At 36.9% G+C, this 27052-nt stretch overlaps 1 protein-coding gene across 6 annotated transcripts in view; it reads right to left on the bottom strand.

The window, feature by feature from the left end:
• Positions 1-27052, bottom strand: part of LARP4B (La ribonucleoprotein domain family member 4B) — a 43552-nt gene that overhangs the window by 14455 nt on the left and 2045 nt on the right. For 2 of the 6 annotated variants that reach the window (XM_009278649.2, XM_009278650.2), the window contains exons 1-12: positions 17191-20860; positions 15140-15287; positions 14786-14947; positions 12470-12551; positions 9972-10108; positions 9301-9404; positions 7382-7492; positions 6828-6881; positions 6264-6473; positions 2961-3067; positions 2200-2454; positions 693-738 (exon numbers count right to left, since the gene is read on the bottom strand). In XM_009278649.2, coding sequence (XP_009276924.1) covers positions 693-738; positions 2200-2454; positions 2961-3067; positions 6264-6473; positions 6828-6881; positions 7382-7492; positions 9301-9404; positions 9972-10108; positions 12470-12551; positions 14786-14947; positions 15140-15287; positions 17191-20619 — 4845 coding nt within the window. In that variant the 5' untranslated portion in view covers positions 20620-20860. Of the gene's footprint in view, positions 1-692; positions 739-2199; positions 2455-2960; positions 3068-6263; positions 6474-6827; positions 6882-7381; positions 7493-9300; positions 9405-9971; positions 10109-12469; positions 12552-14785; positions 14948-15139; positions 15288-16598; positions 16824-17190; positions 20879-27052 lie in introns of those variants that run through there. The other 4 variants (XM_009278652.1, XM_009278651.2, XM_009278653.1 and 1 more) reach the window with 4 other exon arrangements.

The raw sequence follows: 27052 nt of genomic DNA, 5'->3' as shown, positions 1-27052 counted from the left end.
TGCCCAGGGAAGTGGTGGAGTCCCCATCCCTGGAGGTATTTAAAAGACGTGTAGATGAGGCACTTAGGGACATGGTTTAGTGGACATGGTGGTGTTGGGTTGACGGTTGGACTCAATGATCTTAGAGGTCTTTTCCAACCTCAATGATTCTATGATTCAAGTATCCAGGCTATTTAGGTATTCACCTGGAATTTAAGTTTACCAAAACTGTAATATTTCAGTAATGTTAGTATACCCTTACCAAGCAGAACTTGGAGAGGCATTTAAGAAACAGAACTGACCACTTAATAACTAACATTCTAGCTATATATTATGACACATGGATTTATAAAATGTTCTTCAACGTCTACATGAACAATAGTCAGGTATCAACTGTTTTGAATTTGAGCTTAGCTATTTAGCTCTCCCTGAACATGAACATTGGCATGCTGACAAAGTAATGCTAAGATGGAAATTTTTTGCTACCGTAAAAGAGTAATTTTAACTTTTTCCTGACTTCAGCATTAATGGACAATCTTCTCTGATACCCAAATGCAGTAAACTCACGTGACTAATGAGCTGCTGTCTTCAGTCAACTGTGACATACAATTGCTTGTGCAATAACTTATCTCGCCTGCTACTCCACATAATATCCATACTATTGCCTTGTTACCCTACTTTTATTATAGATGAATACAATCACGAACACTCACTGTAAACTTGTCCTCCCTTTTCTTTCGGTAGCCATATGAGTTTTTCCTAAGGGAAAGAAAGCAGTTATCAGAACCTTGCCTATAAATGAATGGAAGGTAGCTGGTGAAAACAGGAGAAATGAATTCAAATTGCTATTTTCATCCATCTTCATTCTAGACAGTTATTAAAAAAATGTTTTAGAGAAAAATTTCTAGCAAGCTCTCATTAAAATAAAGGTATGGATCTTACACAAGTCAGCATAAGAATACACTAGTTACTTGTAACTCCTGCGTTAAAAGCATCTCAGTGCTGATTATATATAAGGCTTAGACAAAACCTTTCAATATCCAAAGTAAGGGTTTTAGTCTTTTTCTTTTTTTTATACCTATGTAACTTTTGAAACATGGCTAACTGTTTTCAATTCAGGTAAAGCCCCTCCAAAACGTTTTCAGTGCTTCTCCCCCAGCCTTGCTTCAGGTAAAGCAGCAGTTTAAAATTTGCAATGCATTCTAACTCGGTTTCAATATATTTTTTAAGTTTTCTGTTTGACTTTTAATATTCTAAATGTATTCAATACCGACACATCAGAATATAAATTTAAGTACTAACTATTCCTGTACATTTTTGTAGTCTACAGTTTGAGCAATCTTGCTTCCTATGTCCTTAATCATACTTTCATCCGCTAGTTATAACACAATTTGGCAAATCAGATTGAGAAAAGTATTACAATCCTTGCACAAAATCCCCACTTAATTTTGCAATGATACAATACAAGTCTAATATAGGATCATCTGCAAGAGACTCGAGTTATCTTCCAATTCAGTAAGTCACTCAAAATGTGATTTACGTGGAGACACAAACACAGCCAGCGTTAAACAAAGCTGCACAGTACTTTTATAAAGCACTTACTAGAACTATACTGTATTTAAAAAATTCCAAGATAAGCCTCCTAAATTCTCACATTAATATTGGTGCCAAACCCAAGTGGGTTTTTTGTTTTGGGGGTTAGTGGTTTTTTATAGCATAACAATAGTTTTCTTAGTTGCATGTAATCCTTTTTCCTCCCTCCATACCAATCCATCATCTTTGTTGTTGTAAATGTCTAATTTGTGCAAAATTCTGATCTTTCAACTGAAAAAAGTGACAACGGGCACTGCTAGTACAGGTTCAGGTGCACATTCACTGCTGAACAATGGAATGGGCAGAACTGCTTCATTAAACTCAAATAAATAATATGCAAAAACTTTCTTACAGCAGATGAAGGATAAAGGATTAGATCTTATGGCTGTAAATTGTTCATTAGTTGCCACTAATGATTTTCATTTGGTAGGAAAGTATGCAAGTCCATTTTGCATTTGTTGTATATTTAGCACTTTCTCTGAAGTAAGATTTTTAGCTTTGAGCAGAGACAGTCTCAGTTTAAGATAGTAATCAGAACAGTACCAGTACCATACCTCCTTACTAAAAGAAGCAGTTTAGAAGCAGCAATACCAGGTTGTTCAGAGGACAACTACAGAGTACACTCACCTTCCTCTGCCTAATCCAGGAGACGAGTCAACACTAGTCTGTTCCATCCGTCCAGTTCCTACTTCCCTCTTGGTATAACTCGTAGTAGCATTCTGCATCCGTGTCCTGTTCTGTCCCGGCTGCCGCGTCTGTGGACTCCTGACGCCATTGATTAAACGATCAGCAGAAAAGTTGAATATTGTAGGACTGTCTAGAAGCCCAGGTCCCCTTTCTGCACTGGGTATTGTATGTCGTATATGAGACTTGCTAGGATTCCTATAAATTCAAAAGTCATTTCAACATACGTACTATGAGAGATCTTCTGAGGCCTAAGTCTACACACAGAATTCAGAAGAAGCAAGATATTTAGTCCTTTATTGCATATTTCATTTATAAGAATGATAAATATGCATTTTAACAGGTCATGTGAATTATCAAAATTAACCTTTTCACTGTCTATTTTCAACTACGGCTTTACTAAAAACTACTTGAAACTGAAAATAATCCTGATGATCACATGCCATCATTCAGAATATTTCATCTGAATAGCCTAAATCAAGGAACAGAAGTTCTCAGCTTTCAGACAGTCCATTTACATTTAGAAACAGTACATCCACTAACAATAGCAGCACCATCTGCCCTTTGGCCTCACTTAACCTTGCACCAGGTTCAGTTTCACCAGTATTTTCAAGTTAGCTGGTGTTACTAAAATAAGCAGATTAAAACCCCACATGCCAGATAATAAATTAGTATGTACACTGTTAAAAGATGGTTGAACTTGCCTGTTCCTGGGAGGATATTGTCTGAGTGTAGTCAATGGAGAAGCAGCAGGCTTGAAGGTTGGAGATGTGAACCCATTGATAAATCCAGTATTTGGAAATGGTGTTACCTAAAGGATATATTGCATGCTCACAATTATAAACAGAGTACTATTTTTTCTTAACCCTGTATTTTATGTCATTCTATGCAGGGCAGTACTTAAAAGATTGGCTCAAACAGCAATAGAGCATTTGTCCCGTGCCTTTGTAACCAACTTACAAAAGTTTTTTTGAGAAGACAGCCACCACACATATTCAAGTTCTGATAATTTGTTAAGAGGACTGAAAAACATCGAGCCAAAATTCTTAGCCATAAGTTAAGTAACACTCCTTCTATTTCACACCATACTATGCATGACTTCAGAGTACAGAGATACTTCTTCGTCAGAGTCTCTAACCTACACAGCCTATAATTGTTTTTCTTATAATTTGTATGTGAATCCCTCCCTAAAAAGAAAAAAAAAATAATTCTTTTTAGTTCCTCATTCTACTTATCTTCCACATGACACCTAAATAAAGCCTAGAGAATAAGCGGATGTTAAGTGGACCTCTGATTCTTTTCACATCTTACCACCTTATTCTACATGTGAATTACTGTCTTGTTGCCCGAAGAAGCAAAATTAGCAAGAGATTTTTTGGGGTGGGTGCATATCAATGTCTTGTATTAACAAGGTATCTCAAAACTTGAAGCATGTTCATGGTAATTTCTCCAACCTCACTAGCACACTTTTTTCTTTTTTTGTTTGAATGTATGAATGAGTTTCATTTAGGAAATGTATTTATTAGCAACAGCAAATGCTTGCTTGTCTTCTCCCCCTGAAAATAACTACAATGCAGAACAGTAAGACTTCTATGTAGCACTCTTTCTACACTTAATGAAATTATGAGAAACAGCTGGGATTAAGACTGTTTCCTATAAAGGTATCTTTAAGCTTGTCTAACCTTTCTTGCAAAAGTTAAAGCAAATCACTAATCAATGAAAAATTAAAATTAAAATGAAAAAAACTTAACACCAAAGCTGTCATGCCAAAGTACTGTTGGCCTAATCTAGCACACATGACAGCAAATGCTACCTCAGACTCCAAAAATAGTCCATCAGGAGTTTAATAAAGCTATTTTAAGAACAAATTTTCATTCAAATACTGCTTTGAAGTGCTTTCTGCTTTAATGGTTACAACTTGAATGCTGTAAAATTCAATCAAAGCTAGTAAGCAACTACTGAACCTGAATAATGAGAAGACATTGAACATACTAAAGGAAAACAAGTTTAACTCATTGCTTAAAGGGACACTAACAATATTCCACCCTTCTTTCTTTACAAGGATGGGTGACCTTTTTGGAGGGAAATTTTTGTTTTCCAATAATACCAAAAGCTTTGCTTTCTCCACAGAAGTCATCAAAAAGCTCATCAAAAGTACACTTTTTTTTTTTAAACAAGCAGGACAAACTAGATCTTTTCTTAAATACTATTAAGTACTTGATGAAGAAGTAGGTAGTTTTACAATTTTGAGGACATGTGTTGCCATATTCTAGTTTCAGAACTAAAACTGTATGCCCACACTACTGGGTGTATTCAATCTCAAATTAGAGATGAGACAAAGCAGTTAGTGTTTATGCCAAAGCAGAAGAGGAGAAAAGCTTCTGCTATATTTGCACACAAGTCTCTACATGCAAACTGCAACCCTGTCTCACGAAAATTAGTCCTGTGTCATCGTTCCTCGTGGTCCCTGTTCTCCTCACAAGTCATTTCTATTCAAATAGAGCTCTTCCTATAAAAGGTTCAAGAAACATCATATTACACTAATGTACGCAAAATGCAGCTAACTAATGACAATATGCTGCAAAACAGTGGGAGGCAAAACTCTGTCAGTTAATTTTCTGTTTTCACTAAGAAAGGTATGAGATCTTTAATGCTGGCAAACTTGTAATGTCTTCCCCCAAAGACCAGGACTAGTAAGCTTTCTGGAATACAAAAAGTTCCAGGATGACATAAGGCAGATACACACTATGCTGTGCTTGAACCTGTGGCCAATTAATCTACATCATCTACACCAGTGCCATCCAACTACTTCACTATGCCACAGCAAGACTGTGCAATAGTCAGTCTTGGTTTATCTAGAGGAAGAATCACTTCACTGCTGCTTAATAAGGTGGCTTTCTCCTGGAATAACATTGTTCACTATGCTACCTTGTCTCCTCCACATTCTTCATCTCCCTTAAAAAGCCTTCCCCTGCAAGGGCTCTGGCTACCTTCCCTGTGTGTGCAGTGTTTAGCACACCAACTTTTTAATTAGCTTGCTGTTCAGTACACAGAAGTTTGCTCAAGTTTGTTCAAGGACACTTTAATCCTCTGCCAAAAAACCCTCTAAAAAGCTTCTGATTTTGAGCATTGCTACCCTAGTTTCTTTTAGCCACAAGTAAAGAAGCATTTACAGAGGGGAGAAAGAGGTTCCACATAGGACAACCTTAGTCTCCCAGTCATTACAGAAAACTATATTCATATTAGTTTTTGTAGGATAACAAAGGCAGACTACAAGGGGTCAAGGTAATTCTGATGGGACTGTCACAATGGAGGAGAAGATGGAAGCAACATTGCAGGATGCAGCGGATATCCTACTGGAGTATATAAGGACTTATTGCTACCACCCTAGCTCTAAGGCTTACCAATAGCTCCTTTAAGAAAATTTTAAAAATTAAGCAATTTAAAAGTGAATTTTTTTTTAATTAGCAAAAGTAATTTTATTTATTATTGCCAAAAAGGATGTCACTTTTGCACAGAAAATATTTTGCTTTAAGAACATGCCGAATAGGGTAATTCAGCATGTTAACCTAGAACTTATTTTGCTGCTGGAAGATCAAGATACTAAGTTATCCTTATTTATCTGATTCCATTGTTTATTCAGTACATATCAGAATTGCTTTTTCTGGTATTTACGTACATATTCTGAAGATCTAATTTCTAAAGAGGCTTTTAACCATTACTAAAAAGTCTTCTTTTGGTAATGGTTAATTAATAATCTTTAGTAAAGAATTGCCTCAAAAACTAAAAGGTTAAGAAGAGAATCACACTGCAGTCTGACACCAGATGCAATTTTCAAATTAATCTTGTACACCACAGGAAGAATTTTGAAGAACTGTTTTTCAAGAAGAATCAGTATCTTAAACCCCCCTCTTCAGGATACATATGCTTCCTACACCCCAAGACTTCATAAGAAAAGAATACCAACTTTGAAAAGAATGCAACTGTTTCATAATCAAGAGACTTACCAACGAAGGGTCAAGGTAGCTGTGCGTGGCTGACCAGGTCTGTGGGCCAATTAAGCTGTACAATGGAAACTGCTGATGGGGACTGTATACTGGAGGTAAGTAAAAGGATGTTGTGTAACGCTGCTGCGTGTAGAGGTTCATATCCAGAGGTCTATATCCATTCTTTGGCAAAAATGTGTTTATAGCTATTGCCTTTGCTTTTATCCTTGCCTGCAAAGGAGATTAGATTATTTATTACAGCAGCCTTTCAAATTAAATCAGGATGGTTCAAACTAGCAGCTCTCAAACTTTTACTGGACACTTGTCAGTCACTTGCTTTCTCCTTCAAGGAAGGCAGAACAGCTGAACGCTTCCCTGCTGGCCTGATGCTGGAATGGATATACTGCTGCCAGAAAGGAGGAAAAGGGGAAGTAAAATGGCATGTGCTACATTTCAAAACCCATCTCCTGGTCAAATGGCTGCTGAGATTGGACAACTTAAATTTATATTAGAACACACAGCGAGTCCCACAAAAAACAGAACATATACACACATGCCCCAAAAAACCCATAAAGCTCTATTTACCTTAATCGGTTTTCCTTGGAAAGTTTTCACTTCTTCTCTAAGGTATCTGTAAGCCTTTAAAAAAGTAATTATAAAATTTATCAAATATAATTTAAACAAAGGAAACTTAAGTTTTGACAGGCTAAGCCTAACAATAATTCTTGAAGTGTCTGCTAATGTTGGATTAAAGAAAACCCCTCATATGTAATCTGCATTTGGCAAGATTTAAGTTGTTATTGCAGAAATGCTCCAGTAGGATTAAAACAAGATTTAAATTCTTACGATTGAAGCATTTCAATGTGTCATCCAAAATACCAATGTTCTTAGTACAAAAAATTATAGCTTTGGCCAGGAAGCCAGGATATGCAAGCAAGATAAAACTCTTAGAGGGTTATGTTTAGTAGTACTGATAACAGGATATTAGCTAAGTGGAAGCATTACTGGTTTGAGAGGTTTGGGTATTTTTCTTTTGAAATTGTTACACATTTGTAATACAGTTTACAACCCGTCAATCCACCCTCATCCCATCCTTGTTTATTGTTATATTCTAAAATGCTTCAAAAAAATAGTGTTACCTGCTGTGCATCAGCTTCTGATTCAAACGTGATGAACCAATTGTCATTATAGGCAAACTCACAGTTGATAAACTTAGGCAAATTATCTCCTTTGAAAAGTGCTTCAACCTCCTAAGGAAAGTGGTTTTGATAAGAAGGAGAGAAAAGGGTGGGAGAAAAAAAAACAAACAGATGGACAGAAGAAAACATCAATTTAAAGTGCACAACTCTGGAACCCCAGGTAAGAAAGATAAAAAGCACTTTCAGACGTACAAAACAGAACGGAGAACTTCAGAACACCTGCAGTAGCGTTAACTCTCTCCAATCTCCCCGCTAGCTAGAAGGAATTCAAACAAGCATCATCTAAGGCCATACTGCAAGTAGAAGTTGCATGCTCCCTTTAATTCAGGGGAGATAAGCTATTTAGGCCATAGACACACACTTAAAATTGGCATCAAGTGCAGAAAAATGTCTATTTCTCCCCTGTCTCCAAAACGATGGTGCCACACGAAAACCCCTGCATACTGCACGGGATAGGAAAACCCTGCCCTTTCAGCAGAAACCTGGAGATACCCTTTAACTCAAGTGTCTACAGATTAATATATTTGAAACAGGGTTTATGTTACCTCAAAAACAATCAGCTAGTTTTGACAGAAAAAACACCTTGGACTTTATATTTGTTTTAATCCATTTACATATTATTTATTTTTGTCACAGAGTTGAGGCCAGCAGCATCAAAAAGCAATGCAACTTGGGAGGCCTTACAGTATTTTGTAACTTTGCTGACCATGCTACGCCAGAAAAATGTATCCTATTAAATCTGTCGGGTTAAGTATAGATTTTCCAGTCTGGCAAATGTAAACACATAATGTATAAAACACTTCACTTCGGACCACCTCTTTTGAAAATAAAGACTCCTCAGAACTTTGTTGTTGTTAAGCATTTAAGAGTGACCACCCAGTACTAATATATCCAACCCGACAAACTGATAACAGGGGAAAAAACCCCAAACGATAATATTAAAAGCTAGGCAGTCTTTGAAAGGTTACATTTCATTTAGAAAGCTAAACGCAGCTCATATTTTTAAGCTATGTGTATAGCATATCTAACCTCTTCCCTCCAATTCCTTTTAGCATTGTTTCATGCTTCTGTTTACTAAGGCCACTTACCTCTATTATAATTTTTAATCTGCAGTACTTTTTATTTTTGTATGAAGACTATTAAGAGCAGCAACTCTTTTAGAATCTTTATTCTTCCTTGTAAAATTAAATAGAGGGGAAATTAAAATATCTCCCCATCATCAAGAATCTGTGCCTTCTCCTCCTTTTTGAAAATTCAAGATGGTTTAATCTATGGCCCAAACATTTTTTTCTAGTCTTTCCATTAGTCATAGTCCCAGCTACATCAGAGTTGCATTGAATGTCTTTCAAACAATCAAATTCTCCGCTCTCGCACTCATTCCACAAGCCAGCAGAGATCCTTAGCAACTTGTTGACACCTCTACCCTCAGCATTATGGAAATGTTTGCAAAGCTTTAAGTACTTTACCCTAACAAGCTTCAAGGTGCAGCAGTGGCATTTTCCATTCTAAGACTTACCTTCCCTCATCTTTGTTTGCTATTTATCCAAAGAGCTGAGCACTAAGTGCGTATAGATAAGCCAGAGTCCAAGACAATTATGGTGTCTCTACCAAACACAGCATTGTCAGTTTTTCATCCCTCTGCAGAGCTACAGGTTTTACCACAGTCTTCCCATGAGTGACGTGCTTCTATCAAATATATTTATTATCCAAACACACGCAATAAACTCAGGTTTAGAAACGTTGTGAGACATTAACTAACAATGTAGTAAGAAATGTGATATACTTATTGAAATCTGGAAGAAGTCTAACTTCCAAATCCTAAGGGAAAAGCATTCTTTACCGAACAATTAAACACTTACTTCAATGGGGGTAGATTCAGGTACTTCACGTAAAATCACAATACAGCGATTCTGATTTGGCCTAACTTTTTCTCCCTTCTCATCCACTTGGACTAAAGGCAACGCTAAGAGAGAAAAGACAAAAATGTACTTCAGCTGTCAGCAATCATAATAGCTTTGCAACACCGAAAGATGCTGTGGACAGTTTTACAATGCAAAGCTTTTTGTGCTAAACTTAAAATATTTTTGAACATTAAAAACCAAGAAGATGACTGAGGATACTTTCAGACATATGAAACTGAGTAGACATGTTCCTTAAAATCTCCACACTCTTCCTACTCTTCCAGCCTAGAATATCCCAATTCATTAGCTTTTTCATCTAAGGCACATACTGAGTCATGCTCTTTTTTTGATTCTTACCTTAGTGGTAACGTCCAGTAGCCTTTTCTGAGAATTTGAACTCACAGATCATTACTCAATACCTCAAGTGTGAAGTAGCTTTGATAAAACTGCAGTCCTATAATTGTGATGGTCTAAACTGGAAGCTGCTTGCTCTATTTAGTGCTTTACAGAAAAAGGATGGCATTTTATTGCGATACATAACAAAAGAAGGAAGAGAGAGTGAAAATCTGGATTAACAGTCCTACGGCAATAACCAAAATGCTTTCTAGCATCGAAGGATTTTTACTTACATCTCAGCACTTCAACAATCAAATCCATATCAGTACTGAGTTTCTTGACATGATCAAGGTTTGCTACTGTCATTATTGGCACATACTGATCACTGTCCATCTGTGATATAAGGTACATGTCACTGGCAAGATTTTCTCTGTTGGGAGAAAAAAAAAAAGGGGGAAATGTCACAGATGTAACTTTTGCCAATAAACTTGAGACAAAAACTCATCACATAAGAATCTGCCTTCTACAGATTCTAAATTTTGTTTTCAGCATTTCACCAACTCCCCAGTCCATTCACCCACTATATTTCACTTCCTAGAAAACATGAAAGTGTCTTTTTTTTCCTTCATGCAACAGTATTGGCATCTTCCTGTTCAGGCAGTACATTACCCCCACAAACATGTAATATTGTTAGGAGTTTATTACTCCAAATGACCACTGACTCTAACTGGTTATGCAGGAGTATACAGATTAGGAATTGTTCTAGGCTATTAAGACGTGTTTAGGATGTTTTTATCTAGACACAAGCACTGAGAATAATTAAGTACAAGTAAACTGCTCTGATGATCTTGCATCATTCTATACTGGAATGTGTATGATTCAGATTCCTTAATTTTTTGGTTTTTTTTCTTTTTTTAAATTAATCCTTAAAGTATAAAGGGATCTACAAATGCACATACAAAAATACTAGTTTGTATCAATGCAAATTTTAAAACTATTAGCTTAAACAAAGCTTACCAAATGGCTTAACCTTCAGTTTTAAAATTTGAAAAAAACCAGTAACAGTCATAAAAAAATTCACCTGATCTGTAATTGCTTTTAACTACTCTCACTTCAAAACAATATATTTGCTAGTTTGTTTTAGGCCCAGAAGTTTCACATAAGCTTTAAGAGGTACATCAATACGATACTCTGGAATTTGTGTGTTACTTCCCCCAAATTCTCATCCTTTCCACTCAGTTTTAAGTGACAGCTGTGAAATATATTAACATACATCCCAAGTTAGGTACTGGATCTTGTTAGTTATCCTCCAGTTTGCTACATTTAGGTATATACATACCTAGATAAGCAGAATTCCAGTGTTTTTTTCAGTAATTCTCGTAAATCTTCCTGACCTTCTGGCTGCAACTGTTCGTTTCCACCTAATAATTAAAATACTTAAGTTTAAATTTAGTTCTGCTATATTACACAATAGATATTTTAATCAAGCCATCATGTCTATCACTGGCTGTATAACTAGTAACAAATTTTCAAATTCAATAAATGTTCATTGTGCCTTAATTCACCACCCACCAAAATTGCACAGGAACACTTGTTAAGACAAAAAAGAAAAACCGTATCTGACTTCACTTGTTAACCTCTGTTCTCCAAATACATAAAAATTTGAAGCAGTTTCAGAAAAGCAGCTACAAACACATCTCAAAGTAAATACTGAACTGATTTAGCTGGTATATCCGTCTTCCAGTCTTAGGAAACTAACCAATTTCTAGCTGACTAAACCCTGACTAATGCAGCTGACTAATATAGCAAGCAAGCAATGTAATGGAGGCACTTTGTACTTCTGGCCTCACTCTAAATTCCCAACACACTAATTCAGAAAAGAGTTTCAAAAACATAGTTATGAAATATCAGCAGATATCCAATCAATTAACAACAGATGTGTGATCAATTAACAATCTCTTGGTTAAGGAAGAGAAAGTAATTTTTTTCTTCTACTTGGAAGTTTCAAAATTATCACATGGAAAACACTAATTTCATGTTCATTTTAGTTTAGACTCAATATCCTACAGTCAGTTGAGGGTAAACTAATTGCGTCAGTGGGAAAACTGTTTAAAGATCACAAGATTAGTGTGGTGTTTAGAGATTTACAAAACATTTAGTAACATGTTACATAAATGTAAATTAGTTTTTTTAAGAAGTATTTCACACCAACTATTACCCTCTATACCCTTCTTCAGTAACTTTCATCCTTTTCTTCAGCTCTCCTTAACCTTTCTTCTTCCTAAAGCAACTTCTAATTTCCTCCCACCGTTTTGTCCTTCACGTGTTCTATTCTGATGTAGATAATACCAACACCTGAGAAATACACATATCGTACTAACCACTATGTCCCCTTCCCATCTCCTCTTTCTTCCTTGCCTAAAACCTAGCAGAGACCAAAGTTATATGCATCTTTTAAACAAAGCTTACCAAATAGCTTAACCTACTCAGTTTTAATTTGAAAAAAACCAGTAACAGTCATAAAAAAATTCACCTGATCTGTAATTGCTTTTAACTACTCTCACTTCAAAACAATATATTTGCTAGTTTGTTTTAGGCCCAGAAGTTTCACATAAGCTTTAAGAGGTACATCAATACGATACTCTGGAATTTGTGTGTTACTTCCCCCAAATTCTCATCCTTTCCACTCAGTTTTAAGTGACAGCTGTGAAATATATTAACATACATCCCAAGTTAGGTACTGGATCTTGTTAGTTATCCTCCAGTTTGCTACATTTAGGTATATACATACCTAGATAAGCAGAATTCCAGTGTTTTTTTCAGTAATTCTCGTAAATCTTCCTGACCTTCTGGCTGCAACTGTTCGTTTCCACCTAATAATTAAAATACTTAAGTTTAAATTTAGTTCTGCTATATTACACAATAGATATTTTAATCAAGCCATCATGTCTATCACTGGCTGTATAACTAGTAACAAATTTTCAAATTCAATAAATGTTCATTGTGCCTTAATTCACCACCCACCAAAATTGCACAGGAACACTTGTTAAGACAAAAAAGAAAAACCGTATCTGACTTCACTTGTTAACCTCTGTTCTCCAAATACATAAAAATTTGAAGCAGTTTCAGAAAAGCAGCTACAAACACATCTCAAAGTAAATACTGAACTGATTTAGCTGGTATATCCGTCTTCCAGTCTTAGGAAACTAACCAATTTCTAGCTGACTAAACCCTGACTAATGCAGCTGACTAATATAGCAAGCAAGCAATGTAATGGAGGCACTTTGTACTTCTGGCCTCACTCTAAATTCCCAACACACTAATTCAGAAAAGAGTTTCAAAAACATAGTTATGAAATATCAGCAGATATCCAATCAATTAACAACAGATGTGTGATCAATTAACAATCTCTTGGTTAAGGAAGAGAAAGTAATTTTTTTCTTCTACTTGGAAGTTTCAAAATTATCACATGGAAAACACTAATTTCATGTTCATTTTAGTTTAGACTCAATATCCTACAGTCAGTTGAGGGTAAACTAATTGCGTCAGTGGGAAAACTGTTTAAAGATCACAAGATTAGTGTGGTGTTTAGAGATTTACAAAACATTTAGTAACATGTTACATAAATGTAAATTAGTTTTTTTAAGAAGTATTTCACACCAACTATTACCCTCTATACCCTTCTTCAGTAACTTTCATCCTTTTCTTCAGCTCTCCTTAACCTTTCTTCTTCCTAAAGCAACTTCTAATTTCCTCCCACCGTTTTGTCCTTCACGTGTTCTATTCTGATGTAGATAATACCAACACCTGAGAAATACACATATCGTACTAACCACTATGTCCCCTTCCCATCTCCTCTTTCTTCCTTGCCTAAAACCTAGCAGAGACCAAAGTTATATGCATCTTTTAAAATAATAATTAAAAAAATAAAAATCGGATTTCAGAGTTGGGACTACCTATATTACTATTCATCAGATGAATAGATCCCTCCTGCTGTTCAGCTGCTTTGCAACACTGTTTGACTCTTGTTAAAAGTTAACTATTTTGGGCACCTAAAGGACGTGCTGACAAGTTCTAACACTAAGCTGATGAACACTGTTCCCTTCTAGAGTGCGAGGCACCATTAATATAATTTTCTATTTGCCAGTTAGTTATTATTTAATATTCCCCAATAGTACCTTTAAGTAGAAGGATCAAAGAGAACTTTCAGTTTTCAACACAAGCAAGGATGATGCCACAACTGTGTCTGATTTCAATTGTCTTGATTTCCAACTAATTATGGATGCTATACTGGTCATTTTAAATACATGTTATAAAATTAGCTAAGCACAATGAACAAGGAGCAGACCTCTCATGAATCTCAAGAAACACTCAGCACATCTTCCTCTCTTTCCCATCCCTCATCTCAGTTCAAGCAGTAATCCTACATGCACCTTGCAGACCTTCTGCCCCTTTCAGTGAAATACAAGCATGGCTGAATCTCTATGCTAATTTCCACAAGTTTCTTAAAACATGCCATCTGGTATAGACTACAGCTACTAACAGTTGCACTGTTAAAAATCATGAGAGTTCATTAAAAAAGAATGCAAAGAAGTTAGACGAAATTGTTGCTTGTTTTAGCATTTTAAGTACAGGACTGATCTTTCAACACATTAACATTACTACTTGAGACACAAATGGCATGTGAATTTCACCTCAGTACCTGGGGCCCAACTAGAAACATGCAGCTTAGACAGGTAGGTATCTAAATGTAAACGCCTACACTAGGGACTTGCATTCAGAATAACATTTCAGAAAACAATACTCAGTTATATCCAGAACTTATGATCGATTCTGTGCAGTATCTCATAAGGCCTATATTCAAACAGGAGGAGACTGGTTTCCAAATATGTCTAAGCCTGAGAGCAAAAGAGACAGGATTTTCTGGGGTCTGTTTACAGAATGCATATATTGAAGAACAAAAGTGGTGTTTTTTTTTTTTTGGTTTGGGGTTTGTTTAGTGGGGGCGTTTCCTTTTTTTTTTTTTTTTAATGGATGCCCACTGTTCAACTAAAAATATGTTTTCTTTTTTTAAACCAAGTCCAACCAAGTATCAGCTTTCTCTTACCTGTCTGGGTGCTTTCATGCATAGACTCATACTCAGAATGATCGAGAGCCAAAGGGTTCATATCTGTCTGGTCTGACACCGAAACAGCTGGTGACGGCTCCGGCAGCTCTGTCAGCACTGCATTCTGATGCTTTTTGTCGCCATCACCATTGGCATCCAGTCCTGCAGCAGAGATGACAAACACACTCAAAAAGCATTCCTTCTAATCACAGTAACTTCATAATTAAAACTAAATCTGAAGCAAAGTTGCTTACATATTTGCATTCATTTTTTTAACAGGAAATTAAAATTGAGAAAGTTCTGCACTGAATTTTACCTTTTGCTTAAGCAACATCTAGAAATTCTTACTCATACCTTCTTTACAAGAATCTGGAGGTTGGTCAGGTATTTCTTCCCACGTTTTGCTCACGCTACCATCAGTGGCACCACTTGCTTCCAAGTGTAACATATGATTTCCCCACACCTTTGCATTAGGATTTAACTCAGAAACCTTGGTTGACTCCTACAAAAAGAAATTTCTTTGATTATGCACTTTGTGGATGCACAGCACGCATCTGTGCGTACATACGAACAGTTTAAATAACAGTATCAGATGTACAACTCAAGATTGTATTGTCAAGTTTTTTTCACATTGGAATGTATTAACTGAATTGCCATCCCATGATCGTTTCAGGTACAAAAACGACTGAATTGTGCAGCACAGAATTCATTTCCCTGATTAAGAATCACCAGAAAAGGCTAGCCAAGCAGAGCAAACTACAACAAACATTTCATTCTTCACCTTTGACAGACTAACTCAACCTGTACTTGCCCTAGACTTCAGGCAGTTCTCAAATACACATTTAACTCAATGTTGATTATATTATCTGTTTCTGCGAAATAACATAAAAAATTTGAGAAAATACAAAAGCACAGGGTTTTTTTGGGGGGACTTATATAAAAATGTAACAGTTTTAAGGAAGCATTATGGAAAATTGAAAGCAATGAGGTGTGCGTAACAACTTCTGTCATTACTTCAAGAGAAAAAACAGAGCATTAACAAAAATTTAGGTTAGTTTTCCCCTAGGCAGGACAAAAAGAATGAATTACCAGATCCAGTTAAACCATCTTAGGCCAATCTCCTTTAACCTGGATTGGAAATGGACACATTTAATGGTCATATATGGTTATATATAACCATCATATAAATGATTATATTTGCACTTCAGAAAGACTGGTCTCTGCAGTGCCAGCATCTATGATACTTTGATAGTAACATGAGACAGTTTTCTCGTTTAACTAATGTTTGAGCAAAACATGTATTCTGGGTATGGAATAACTTAATCTTTGGTGTGTTTTAATATGATGATTATACTGGGAAAGAGTATTGCTCATGATAGCACATACTAAAAAAGCTTATTAAAATTTGTTTTGTGAATTTAAGGATGCTAGGAACATTATAGAGTTTAAGACAGGCACTTCAGAATTCCATGAAGCTTTAACTACTCTGAAACGTGTGCACTCAGTCATTATCATAGTGCACAGAAAACACATCTAGAAGGTAAAAAGATCTAAGGAATCTCAACTTAAACACATCTACTGAATGACAGAGAAAAGACACAATAAGTGGAAGTGTTCGACATAACTACTTGAATAGTAAGGATTCAAAGATGACAGCAAGTTCCATCAGTTTCCATTTTTAATACAAAAACTTCCCCCAGGACATAGCAAACTTAGCTTCTAGTACAATCCACTGCCGGCACTGCAACTGCTGGGCAAGGTCAGAGCAGCTGCTGTAACGCAGTCGGTGCGGAGAACAATACTAAGCGCTGACTCTGCTCAGCGGGGAAGGAAGAGGAGCAGTAGCTGCCACAGGTCGGCTTTGTTTCTTTCTTACCCCAGCTAGCCAAGATCCAGGCTAGCTCATTCCCCACGCTTCTCCTGCAGCCACTCCTTTCTACAGCACTTCAGAAGACCATCTCCGGAAGTGAGCAAAAGGTTTCCTAATCGCTACCAAGCAAGAACTTTAAGATTTCAGGATATCCACAAACATTTCTTCCTATATGAAGGTAAAGAGCACTATTAACAGCCTGTTTAAAGTTTCCCTTCCACATACTGAAGTGTTCATCTCAAGTTCATCTAGAATTGAGAATCTGCAGTCAAGATACTTTGCCCAACGTTTAAACTTTCACACAAGGTAAACAAAACCAAAAAGAAAAAAAAAGTCAATATTCAGCAACATTTTGAACTACTACATTCTGTATAGCATTTGGTTTTGCAAAGGAAAGAGAGAGTGGTCAGCTTCAGGACAAAACAGCATATGATACAGTTAACTATCTAATGAAACCACAGTTTGACTTGGCTTATTCCAATTCCTAGCTTTGGCCTTAAGCTTTAACATCAAATCACTTCTGCAGAATACTTACAAGTTCATTTTTATCTTGCCATCCCCAAGTACCAAAGTTTTCTGGTGCTAGCAGCTGATACGGGTATCTTCCCACTGCATATGAAGCACCTGTTAAATCTTCAGGTTCATCCTGGAAGTTTTCACTAACTATACATAGTCTGTCATTCTTCACGGTAGTGTTAGAAATTGTATTATTCCATAAAAAGCTCATCAGATATTCACCATTACCAGCACTGACGGTGTCAGAAAATAGCTGATTTGTCCATTCAGCATTGCCAGTCTGAAGACTAATGAAATGCGACCATATTTCAACTTGGGGAGTTTGTCTGTCCAGTTCATAGGAGTGCTCTTGGTCACTTGATACGTCTTGCATCAGATCTAATACACACCGCTCACTGCCTCGCTGAAATCCTGCGGCACCAGGAGAGGCACTGTGTATTTCATAGGAAGGAGTAGCAGCGTATTTGTCTACCTGCTTTGGGTCAACAAAAACTCCAAGCTCTTTGTTTGAAAAAATCTTGTGATCTGACTGCATCTGTTCCCAACTTGTGGTCAAGTCATTCATTTGAGTATTTAATATGTAACTGGTGTTTTTCAGTTCAGTAGTCTTGGCTTCTAACTGCTTTAAATTCCCCATGGTAAAAGCTTCTAGATTGCCAGCTGTCATACTAAAACCAGTGAGGTTCTCCTCCTTTGAGTGGATGCTGACACACTGTTTTACTTCACCATCCCGAAGGTTACATTCATTTACATCACACATACTTTTTTCATGAGTTTCTGATCCTACTTCAGTAAAAGGCCCAAGAGAAACTTGGGTGTTCCCGACCTCTGGCTCTGGACTGGCACAGTGACATAACTCAGGCTCTTCCACTGGTTTATTATGCACGTGAGAATATGAATTTTGACACAATGAAGGTAAACAATTACGGGCTTTATGTAAGAGATTACTGGCATCTTTCAGATTTTTAGTGTCATCTATCAATTTTACACTCTTGTACATACAATTGTCCAAAGCTACAGGTACAGTGGAGTTAGAGTAAGTATTCTGATCCTGAGTCAAGCCTTTATTGCAATTTAAGATGTTTTTATCATGATCAACAATGTTAGCATCCAAATTCTGTTTTACATTTTCTGCCTTGTTATCAATTGTCTCGTTTAGGTGACCTTCAGATTTTGCCTGTTTTACAGATTCTAGTATATCCCCAGCTATTGTGGCTGAGTCAGTCCCTGCATTCCATTGATTTTTCACTGCACAGAAGGAACATACATCGTGTTCCTCAGCTTGTCTACAGTTCATGTCCATTTTATTCATATCCTCACATTCCATAGACACAGAAGAGACACCATTTTTGTTATCTGAATTTGAATATTTGCATACTTTACCTTTATTCCCTGATGACTCTTGTGAAATCTGAGATTCTAGGCTGTTTTTCTTTAGGAACATTTCATCTGCACTTGTGTTACGTAGTTCATGAGATGTCAAAGTGCCACCACTTACCCATGATCGAGTTCCACTCAAGCAACCAGCTTCCTCAAGCATGTCGCCTTTCAGCTCAATGATACTCACACAGACATCTTCCTCCATGCCACTATGGTTTGCAACTTCAGTTGATGTCTTGTTTTCAGTGCAACCCTTAATTTGAGTTTGGAAATCAGAACTTTCTTCCAAGTTTTCGTGCATTTCAGTCACATTCAAAGCTTCACAGCTATGCAAAACTATACCTGTGCATTTCTCTTTATCTTTCAAGAATCCTTCCAACACACTGTGATGTTCACTGGAGTCAGGTGCAAATGTTTGGCTATCACCATACGTTCTTTGAAATGTTCTCTTTTCCAGATTTGAGTTTACTTCACTTTCTGGGTTTAGGAAGTAGCCTTCTTCAGCAAGTTTTTCTACACGTTGACTCACCAAAAAAGAATCATTGCCCATTTCATGTAACTCTAATGATAATTTGAAGTTACCCCTCATGTTCTCTGCCATCTGTTTAATATTTATTTCCCTTACAACACTTGAGGGATGTCTATTTAAACCAAATGGTACAATCTCAGAATCATGACTTCCCTCAATTTTTCCTGAATTACATATTCCAGTGTTTAACAATACACTGGAAATACAACCACTGTGTTTCATGTTTTCTGAATTAGGGCTGTATTGGTCCTCTTCAGCAGCATCTACAAATTTTACAGAATCACAAGCTCTATGGAGTGATTCATTCCAACTGACAGCATTACCTATGGTATATACCTCCTCTTGTCGATTCTCAGGGACGACTTCATCATATACTTTCGCTCTTAAGCCATCTGTTACTGTATTGTCAGTATTTAACCTACGCACCTGACACCTGTTAGCCAGTAAGTTATCATAAGAAGACTGGATGTCTATGTTACAATATTCCTTTGTTTCCTTTTTCTGCATGTTTGACCTATCCTCTTTTTTATACTCAAACAGTTCTTTCTGTGAATTAAACTTAGCTTCCACTTGTGCCGACTGCTGCATTGGAAATTCCTCCCCAGTGTCTAGAGGTCGTGCCATGCTGCACATTCGTTCATCGGTAACAGCTGAGTTATCTACGTCTGCTGCAGCCTCTTCATGCGCAGTAGCTGGCACCTCTTCATCCCCTCTCAGATCTTCAGCATCTACAACACAAATACTGTAAAACTCCCTATCTTTTGTATTTTGCCTGTCGTCTACATCAAGACAGGAAAATGTTGGAGACATCTCTCTATGTGAACTTGAAACCTTTTGTAGGCTGTCACTCTCGCTGTCTTCAACGTGTACTGTTGTTTCATTCTGCCTTGAATAGTCACACGTAACTGCATAATCCTCCAGAAAATTTCTATTTAAGGAAATTTCACCCCGTAAGCCTTTGTCTAGGATGTCTGGTACATGTGAAGTAGAAATATGATCAAACAAGCAATGCTCTTCTACAGCTACATTTTCATTTTTAATTTTACTATTAATATTTTCTGTATTGTTCATGTGCTGACCATTACTATTAGATTTTTTAGGTACTCTTTTTTTAATAACCCTATCTTTCTTTTCTTCACTTTTCTGCACATTTCCATATGTACCAGAGACCTTCAGGAGGTGACTAAAGGAATTAAAGAAGCTAAAAGGTCTGTCATACGCTCTCCTAGAGCTCTCATGTGGAGCATTCTCCACGCTTTTGTACGACGGATATTTTGCTTTTCTATCCCAGAACCCAAATTTAGAATTTGACGCTATGTAATCATCACTACGAACGCATTCAATGCTGACTATCGCAGCTGCCCCATTAACCGTCCTTCCCACTGTATGCAGATCCTGGCTTTCCACAGTTCCTAAAATTGAAGATGAAGTTTTACTTATCCTTGACTCTGGTGCTTCCTCTTCCACAGATTTTTGTAACAAGCCGGTTTTCTCCTCATTCGTGCTGTTACTCAATTCTTTACTGAAGCAGCAGCCCATGTTCAATAAGTAGTGTCAGAGGAGTCTTCTCATTGCAAATCACCTTCCTCTATACACTAAACTAACTTTCTGCTGCTACTGAGGAGACAAGCCAACACCCAGCTGCCAAAAATAGCACACTTTAAAACCATGCAGGGGTTCATATGTCATTGCCACTCAAAGTCCAAATCCCAGTTGCGGAGCAATGTTTTAGTATTTCATCATATGCACTGTAATTTTCAAGCCAAATAATTCTCCTAATGAGATTACAGTCTGTTTACAAGTATTACCAAGTCTTATGAACTTCCATTGTTTAATTTCCTGAAGTTTCCTTCATCCAAATCATTAAAATATTTAAATGACATCTTTCACAATGTCCATGTGTGCCAAAAAACTGCTTGCCTTCATATTTAATACAACTCCCGCTTTCTATACAAGGATAAATGCAGTCTGGCTTCACATGTTTAAATCTGATTTGAAGACTAAACTAGTGGAAGCTATTAGATCAAACACATTTTGGACCAATTTCTCCTTGTCCTCCCTTCCCCCAGAGCTGAACCTACACCAAGATTACTTCTTTAGGAAAAACAGGCTAAAGATAGATAAGACCTCACGTATTCCATTGAACAGTCACTGTACGTTATCAGAAGCTAATTCTGTTCCAAGCCTTTTTTTTAATTCGTTATCTGCATGAAAAAAAGAATACATAATCCCTCAGTGACTTACAGCACTGGAAGGGGCCTCACGATCATCTAGCAATCTCGTGGTACTGTGTCAGGATTAATTATACTTAATGTCCAAAAAATTTGTGTATTCTTTTACAAAAAAAACTCAGACAGATTTAAAAGGTAGTTTGACTAAATGCTGCTTCTTCCAAAAGTCTGTCCCCAGTGTAAGTTTTCTTTGTTATATATAAACAGACTTCTTTCTGACTTTATGACGGCAAAGAACATCTTTCTACACATGTATTTACATATTGGAAGACTTCTACTACTGTAAGTCCCTTTACTTGCTAAAAAAGTGGTTCTGTTTCCTCAAAAATAAAAACCCAGTAAAAAAAGCTGGAAGTACCCAGCAATCTCTTCTGCTCTAAACAGAGTTGTTCTTATTTGCCTTTACATAACCTTACATCACTCAGACCTCCTCTCAAATCCATTGCTATTATTTCACATTTGGACCCCATCCTTCAGAGAGCTTGCAGACTGTACCACTACAGCACCACTCTACGGCGTTACTTAAAAGATACTGAAAACACACATGAAAGACAAGACAGACCCTTGAACTCTATTTCAAATGTTCTTTCAGCTGTACCTTGAACTGAGTGCTATTTTTCAATTGGTTGTGCACCTTATGGCAAGTTTAATCAAGATGTACTTGAACTAGAGTTTTAAGATAGCCTGGCAACTTGCCTTCATTGTATTCATACAGTAGTATATAGAGGTACTAAGGCTAATTAAAGCAGTTGCCTTTCAACTAACTAGTAAGAGATGTATTTTAATTTCTATTGTAAACTATACTTGCAGAGTAAAGGCTGCTTAACACAGAGATCCAGGCTCTAATATTCCACTATCATTACTTTTTTTTTTCATGATTGTCATTGTGACTTATTTTACAGCTGCTTTCATGGCAAGTCACATAGCCTACATAAGGCTTAAGACATTATTCAGTCTTATCTATGTTGTCTGTACGGTCCCCGTCACTGTCACGCTGCAAGATTTCTGCTTTGTTTCCAAAATTCCAAGGCGGGGGGGCGGGGGGCAATCTTTACCATCTTTACCAGAGAAGCCCACAGTCACTTTTTCCCTTCAGTCTCCTTCATTTACTTTACTTCTGACAGAAAATCTACTACTATCAACATAGAAGTAAATTAAGCATCAGTTCCTCTTTTACTCATTCATATCTAGTTGGTAAACTAAGTTCACATCTGTTTAGAGTAATGAACCAAAAGAAAAGCAAGCACTTTGTTTCCTGTTGTAACCTGAAGACTGAGGAAAAAAAATGACACTGCACTGAACCACAGTAAGCAGGGCCAGGCTGGATTAAAATCAGGTAGAAGAGAACATGAAAAAAAAAGCACTTGCTATCCCAGACTGCTCACAATCTTATGATAATAACTTGCAAGTACAAGGTAGTACTGAGGAAGTGCAGAAGCACTCTAGAAATTCAGATGTTTCACTTTAGTCTGCACTGCAGTCACTATGAAGCACTCCTGCAGTAATAGTAGAGTTCACATTTAGCAGCATAAAACAGACTAGAGGTGAATCTCTCTTCCTTATACAGTGTGAAATGCTTCCATTCTCTTCTCTGAAGCTTTTGCAAGGTATTTGAATATTTATTTTGAATCATTTCTTATCCTACTTCTCTTTATAAATACTGTGTAACACAAAAAAGTGCAAAGCTGTAATATGGCCGCCAATGTAGCTTTTTCTCCCCAGACAAGTATTCTGCTTATAGGACAAATGAATCACAAAAAAATAATGTGTTTTAGATTCTTAAATGCCATATAAATTTAAATGCCATAGGCAGACTCAGATTTGCATACGTGAAAGAACCATATTGGCTAACTTTCAGGGGAAACTTCCTATTCACCACTAATCCTCTGACCATAAAAAAGATTGCTGAATTGGCTAGGGAATACATCCCCTCTCAGCAAGTCTGCTTTGAAATTGCAAAGTGAGAAAAGAGGAAGACTACCCTGCCCCCTCCAGCTTATCCAATACCTGAAGCCTCAAAGTGCCTGCAGATACATTGTTCTTAAGGATAGGAAGTCTGATGCATCATTGCTGCCATCTGCTGCATTTTTTTTAATTCTCCCGTGGGACAAAGTTATTCAACATGCTTGGATCCAGACTTAAAACTAAGCCAAGTCACTCCTCTCTTTAGCATTCCCTGGAACCAAGTACAGGGAAAGGGGGAGGGTGTTACTTATAATAGTTTTTTTGAAGAAATGCCATGAGCAAACAATTCAACTGTTTCTAATGTCAGCATAAAGTCACAATAATACTTGCAAAGTTTACAACTATTCAGAAAACTCCCTCATCAGGTAAATAAATAGCAAGATTTTTCCCCTCTGTGATTTAACCATTACTAATGACGTGCTTTCTAGAGAGGAACTAAGTGCATTTAAGAGAAGGACCAGAGCAAAGTCCACTTTTCCAGTGCCTTAACAAGCACTTCTGCTATCAACTAATGGGGAGAAAATGGGTGAAGCAGTTCAAGCAAGTAGAAACTTCTTCCATTTTTCCCATACCCTTCTCCTTATGTGCAAAGGCACATTTTGTACTTGTTCCTTTGGTTTTATCTAAGAGTTCCAGGGATAATTTCTATTTTTAAGCACCTATAGTGAACATTCATTAAGTCACATTTCTCAATATTGTTTATTGTGGGATCACCATTAAGAAAAAACAGCAACATAAATTTAAGCAGAAAATGCCACACTGTTATGCTACATGACCTGAGGTTGGTTGTTTAAATTCCAAGACTCAGTAAGTCTTAAAAGCCTTCTGGCTAAGATAAACACCGCCACCTGACTTGAAAAGCACTTTAAAACTAACAGAATTTGTGCTCTGCCACTTTGGAGCCCAGCTCAGCTGGAGGGTGGGTTTTATTTATTTTGGGTTTTTTCTTTATACATATGTATTTTGGCTCTAGTATATTTCTCATCTACTCAAAGCCTAAATGGGTTTTCCCTCTCCATGAAACAAAACCGCTCTGAAGCAGCACTTTCATAACTTGAACAGGTTTTGTTTTTTTTTTTAATAAGTATTTTAGTCCTATGTCCTGCACACTCCTACGCAGAAAGCAGGAAGTCAACATGCTCATCAACAGGAGTATACCTACCCATCTACTTTCATTTCTACATGTACCTATTCCTTGTCAAGGAATAAGGGTTTATCCCATACATAGTCTTAAAGACCTAAGTTTTAAAATATAGTCTAGCTTTAAAGTTACAATAGCACAAGTTAAAACAGTCCTTACAACCTTCTGACATCTAATTTCATTTATCCTTTTTCTATAATAAAGTCATGCAATCGTAACTAGTCCTGAAGAAACAGTGATTATCCTGCACTCTCAGGCCATACCTGATGTCATGCCCACTGCCAGTTAAGGGAAAAGAGAAGAGCAGCATCACAACAGATGTCACAACATCACTACTGCAGGCTTTTGGAAAGAGCTGGTCAGATTGCTTAACTTTCCCTCTAATATATCAAGATTAAATGGACTGTTAAGAGTTTAAATATACATTTTACACATTAAAGCAATTAAACGTTAGCATTAGAAGTCATCTACAGGTGCAGAACTATGCAGCACTTTTCTTATGGTCTAAATCTACAATAATGTGACAGAGCAAACACTAAGCAGTATTGATCTTTCATGATGATGATACTGTACATGTTCAGTTTAAGGTCTAATCTTCCCATCTCTCATTTAAAGCTATTCATGATCTCTTGAATTATTATATATCACCTACATGTTATACAAACTGCTACTTAACTCTTAATTGGCACATACATATGTAATACTGTGTATCGTCAAATGATCTGAGGATTATATGCTATACTGAATTTTCAATAAGCCGTTACACAGGGTCCTATATTAAACTAGTAAATCTAATTTCCTCAGTCACTTTTTATTCTATGAGGCTTATTCTTGAATGGGTTGCAAAAGGATTTCTAAATAACATAACCTAGCAGCTCTAAGCCCGAGACATCCTTCCACATTGCCTCCTATGAAAAACATTTTAGGAAGTGCAATTAAGTCCCATCTTAAGTTTTCTGACTTGCTAGCTATTTTTCTTGTGCTTAGAACCAACAATATGATTGAACTTGTATTTACAGTACCTATAAGCATTGACAAAAACCAGCACACCACATGGGTTTGAATTCCCATTAACAGAAGCCCATGGCAGCGCCTGATAATTATTCAACTAGAGAGAGAATGGGTGATGCTCATATGGCCATCAGACAGCAAGTTTAAATGGCCCCATGGTAATATCCTCCACTGGAACATACCAACATTTGCAGAACCTGTTGCCACTTGATGACAAGAATCCCTTCTAAAGTTAATTTCAAACTGCCAGATCAGGTCTTCGATTCAGACAATCAAGGACAGAAAATTCTTTGGTCCTTGGAAAATGCTCCGAGAAGCTACATATTCAAACGTGGGCATGGCAGGGGAAGAGTTTAGGATCAATGAGAAAGGAAAAAGATCGTGCCTTTAGCACTAAAGGTTAATTAAGTCCTGTTTGGCAGACACAGGTCATATAAACTACCTCCACCATGGGATTTGGTCTTGGTCTCTTCCCTCAGAAAGTAACCTCGAATTTCTAGCAACAAAGTGTTACTGATTGAAAAGGAAACAGAGAAGTGAGTCAAAAGGGAGTGAAACATTTCTTAAACGCTGACTTTCCTGGGTCCAGTCTGACAATGGCTTTCTCAGAAAGAGTAATTGTCAATCAGGATACAAAAAATATCCAATGACAGATGTCACCTGAAGTGACAAAGCCTACCTCTAGGTTAAAAAAAAGCCAGAAATACCAGCATATTTCACTCCCAAATTTATCAAAGCTAAGAATTTGCTAGTATCCTCTAAACTATCTACCTCCAACTTGTAAGCGTAAGCTACTATGAGCAAGAAATTTACAAGGATCCTCAAGCTGCCAACTTCCTTCAATCGACTTGAGTGCAAAACTACTGAAATTCTGCTGTTCAATACTACTATAATCAAATTCAAGCAGAGCTGTTGTTGGAAACTAACTATACTAGGCTTGCAATCAATCTACATTAGGCATTAAATAGCATATAGTTTTATAGCTACTTCAAGGCAGAAGAAATGACTTTGGCTCCCTCACCATGAGGTTAAGCCTTTGAAAACTGTTAGTAAACAAGTGACCTCTGTAACAGTAACATAAGCAACCCCGGAAAGTGATTCCTGAAGGCTTCCACCACAACATCAAAACTTTTGTTTTAATTCAGTCACTATTGACTATCTGTTCAACATTACTAACAGTAGAACATGTGTTAAGTTTTGTTCCTGCCAAAGAAAACAGACTGACTAAAGTCATAATTAGGAAAATTTATTTATTGTTAATTTTTAAAGATATAATAAAAAATACTTTATATAATCACTTCAGAATTAAGACTAGCATACAGGGAGTTATTTTTCCAGGATCTACAGAGGTGTATCAAAATTTGCTGTACAAATTCTACAACTTTCCCCCCCCCCTGCCACAAAAGCACTCGGACTAGGTATCAACAGATCCTAGTAGAACAGCATAGCGAAAATAGCTCAGGAATGTAATTCAGCAAATTTCTTTTAAGTCTATTTTTTAAAAAAAAAAATAAAGACTCCTAGAAATCTCACCAGATACCATGGCAGTATGGCCCCATATCATACACACATTGAAGTAGGGATCACCACAGACATGAATCCATACCTTTATGCAGTCTAGCCC

This window comes from Aptenodytes forsteri, unplaced genomic scaffold (genome assembly GCF_000699145.1).
Source record: "Aptenodytes forsteri isolate BGI_AS27 unplaced genomic scaffold, ASM69914v1 Scaffold257, whole genome shotgun sequence".
NCBI classification, from domain to species: Eukaryota; Metazoa; Chordata; class Aves; order Sphenisciformes; family Spheniscidae; genus Aptenodytes; species Aptenodytes forsteri.
This window is presented reverse-complemented; position numbering and strand designations above follow the sequence as displayed.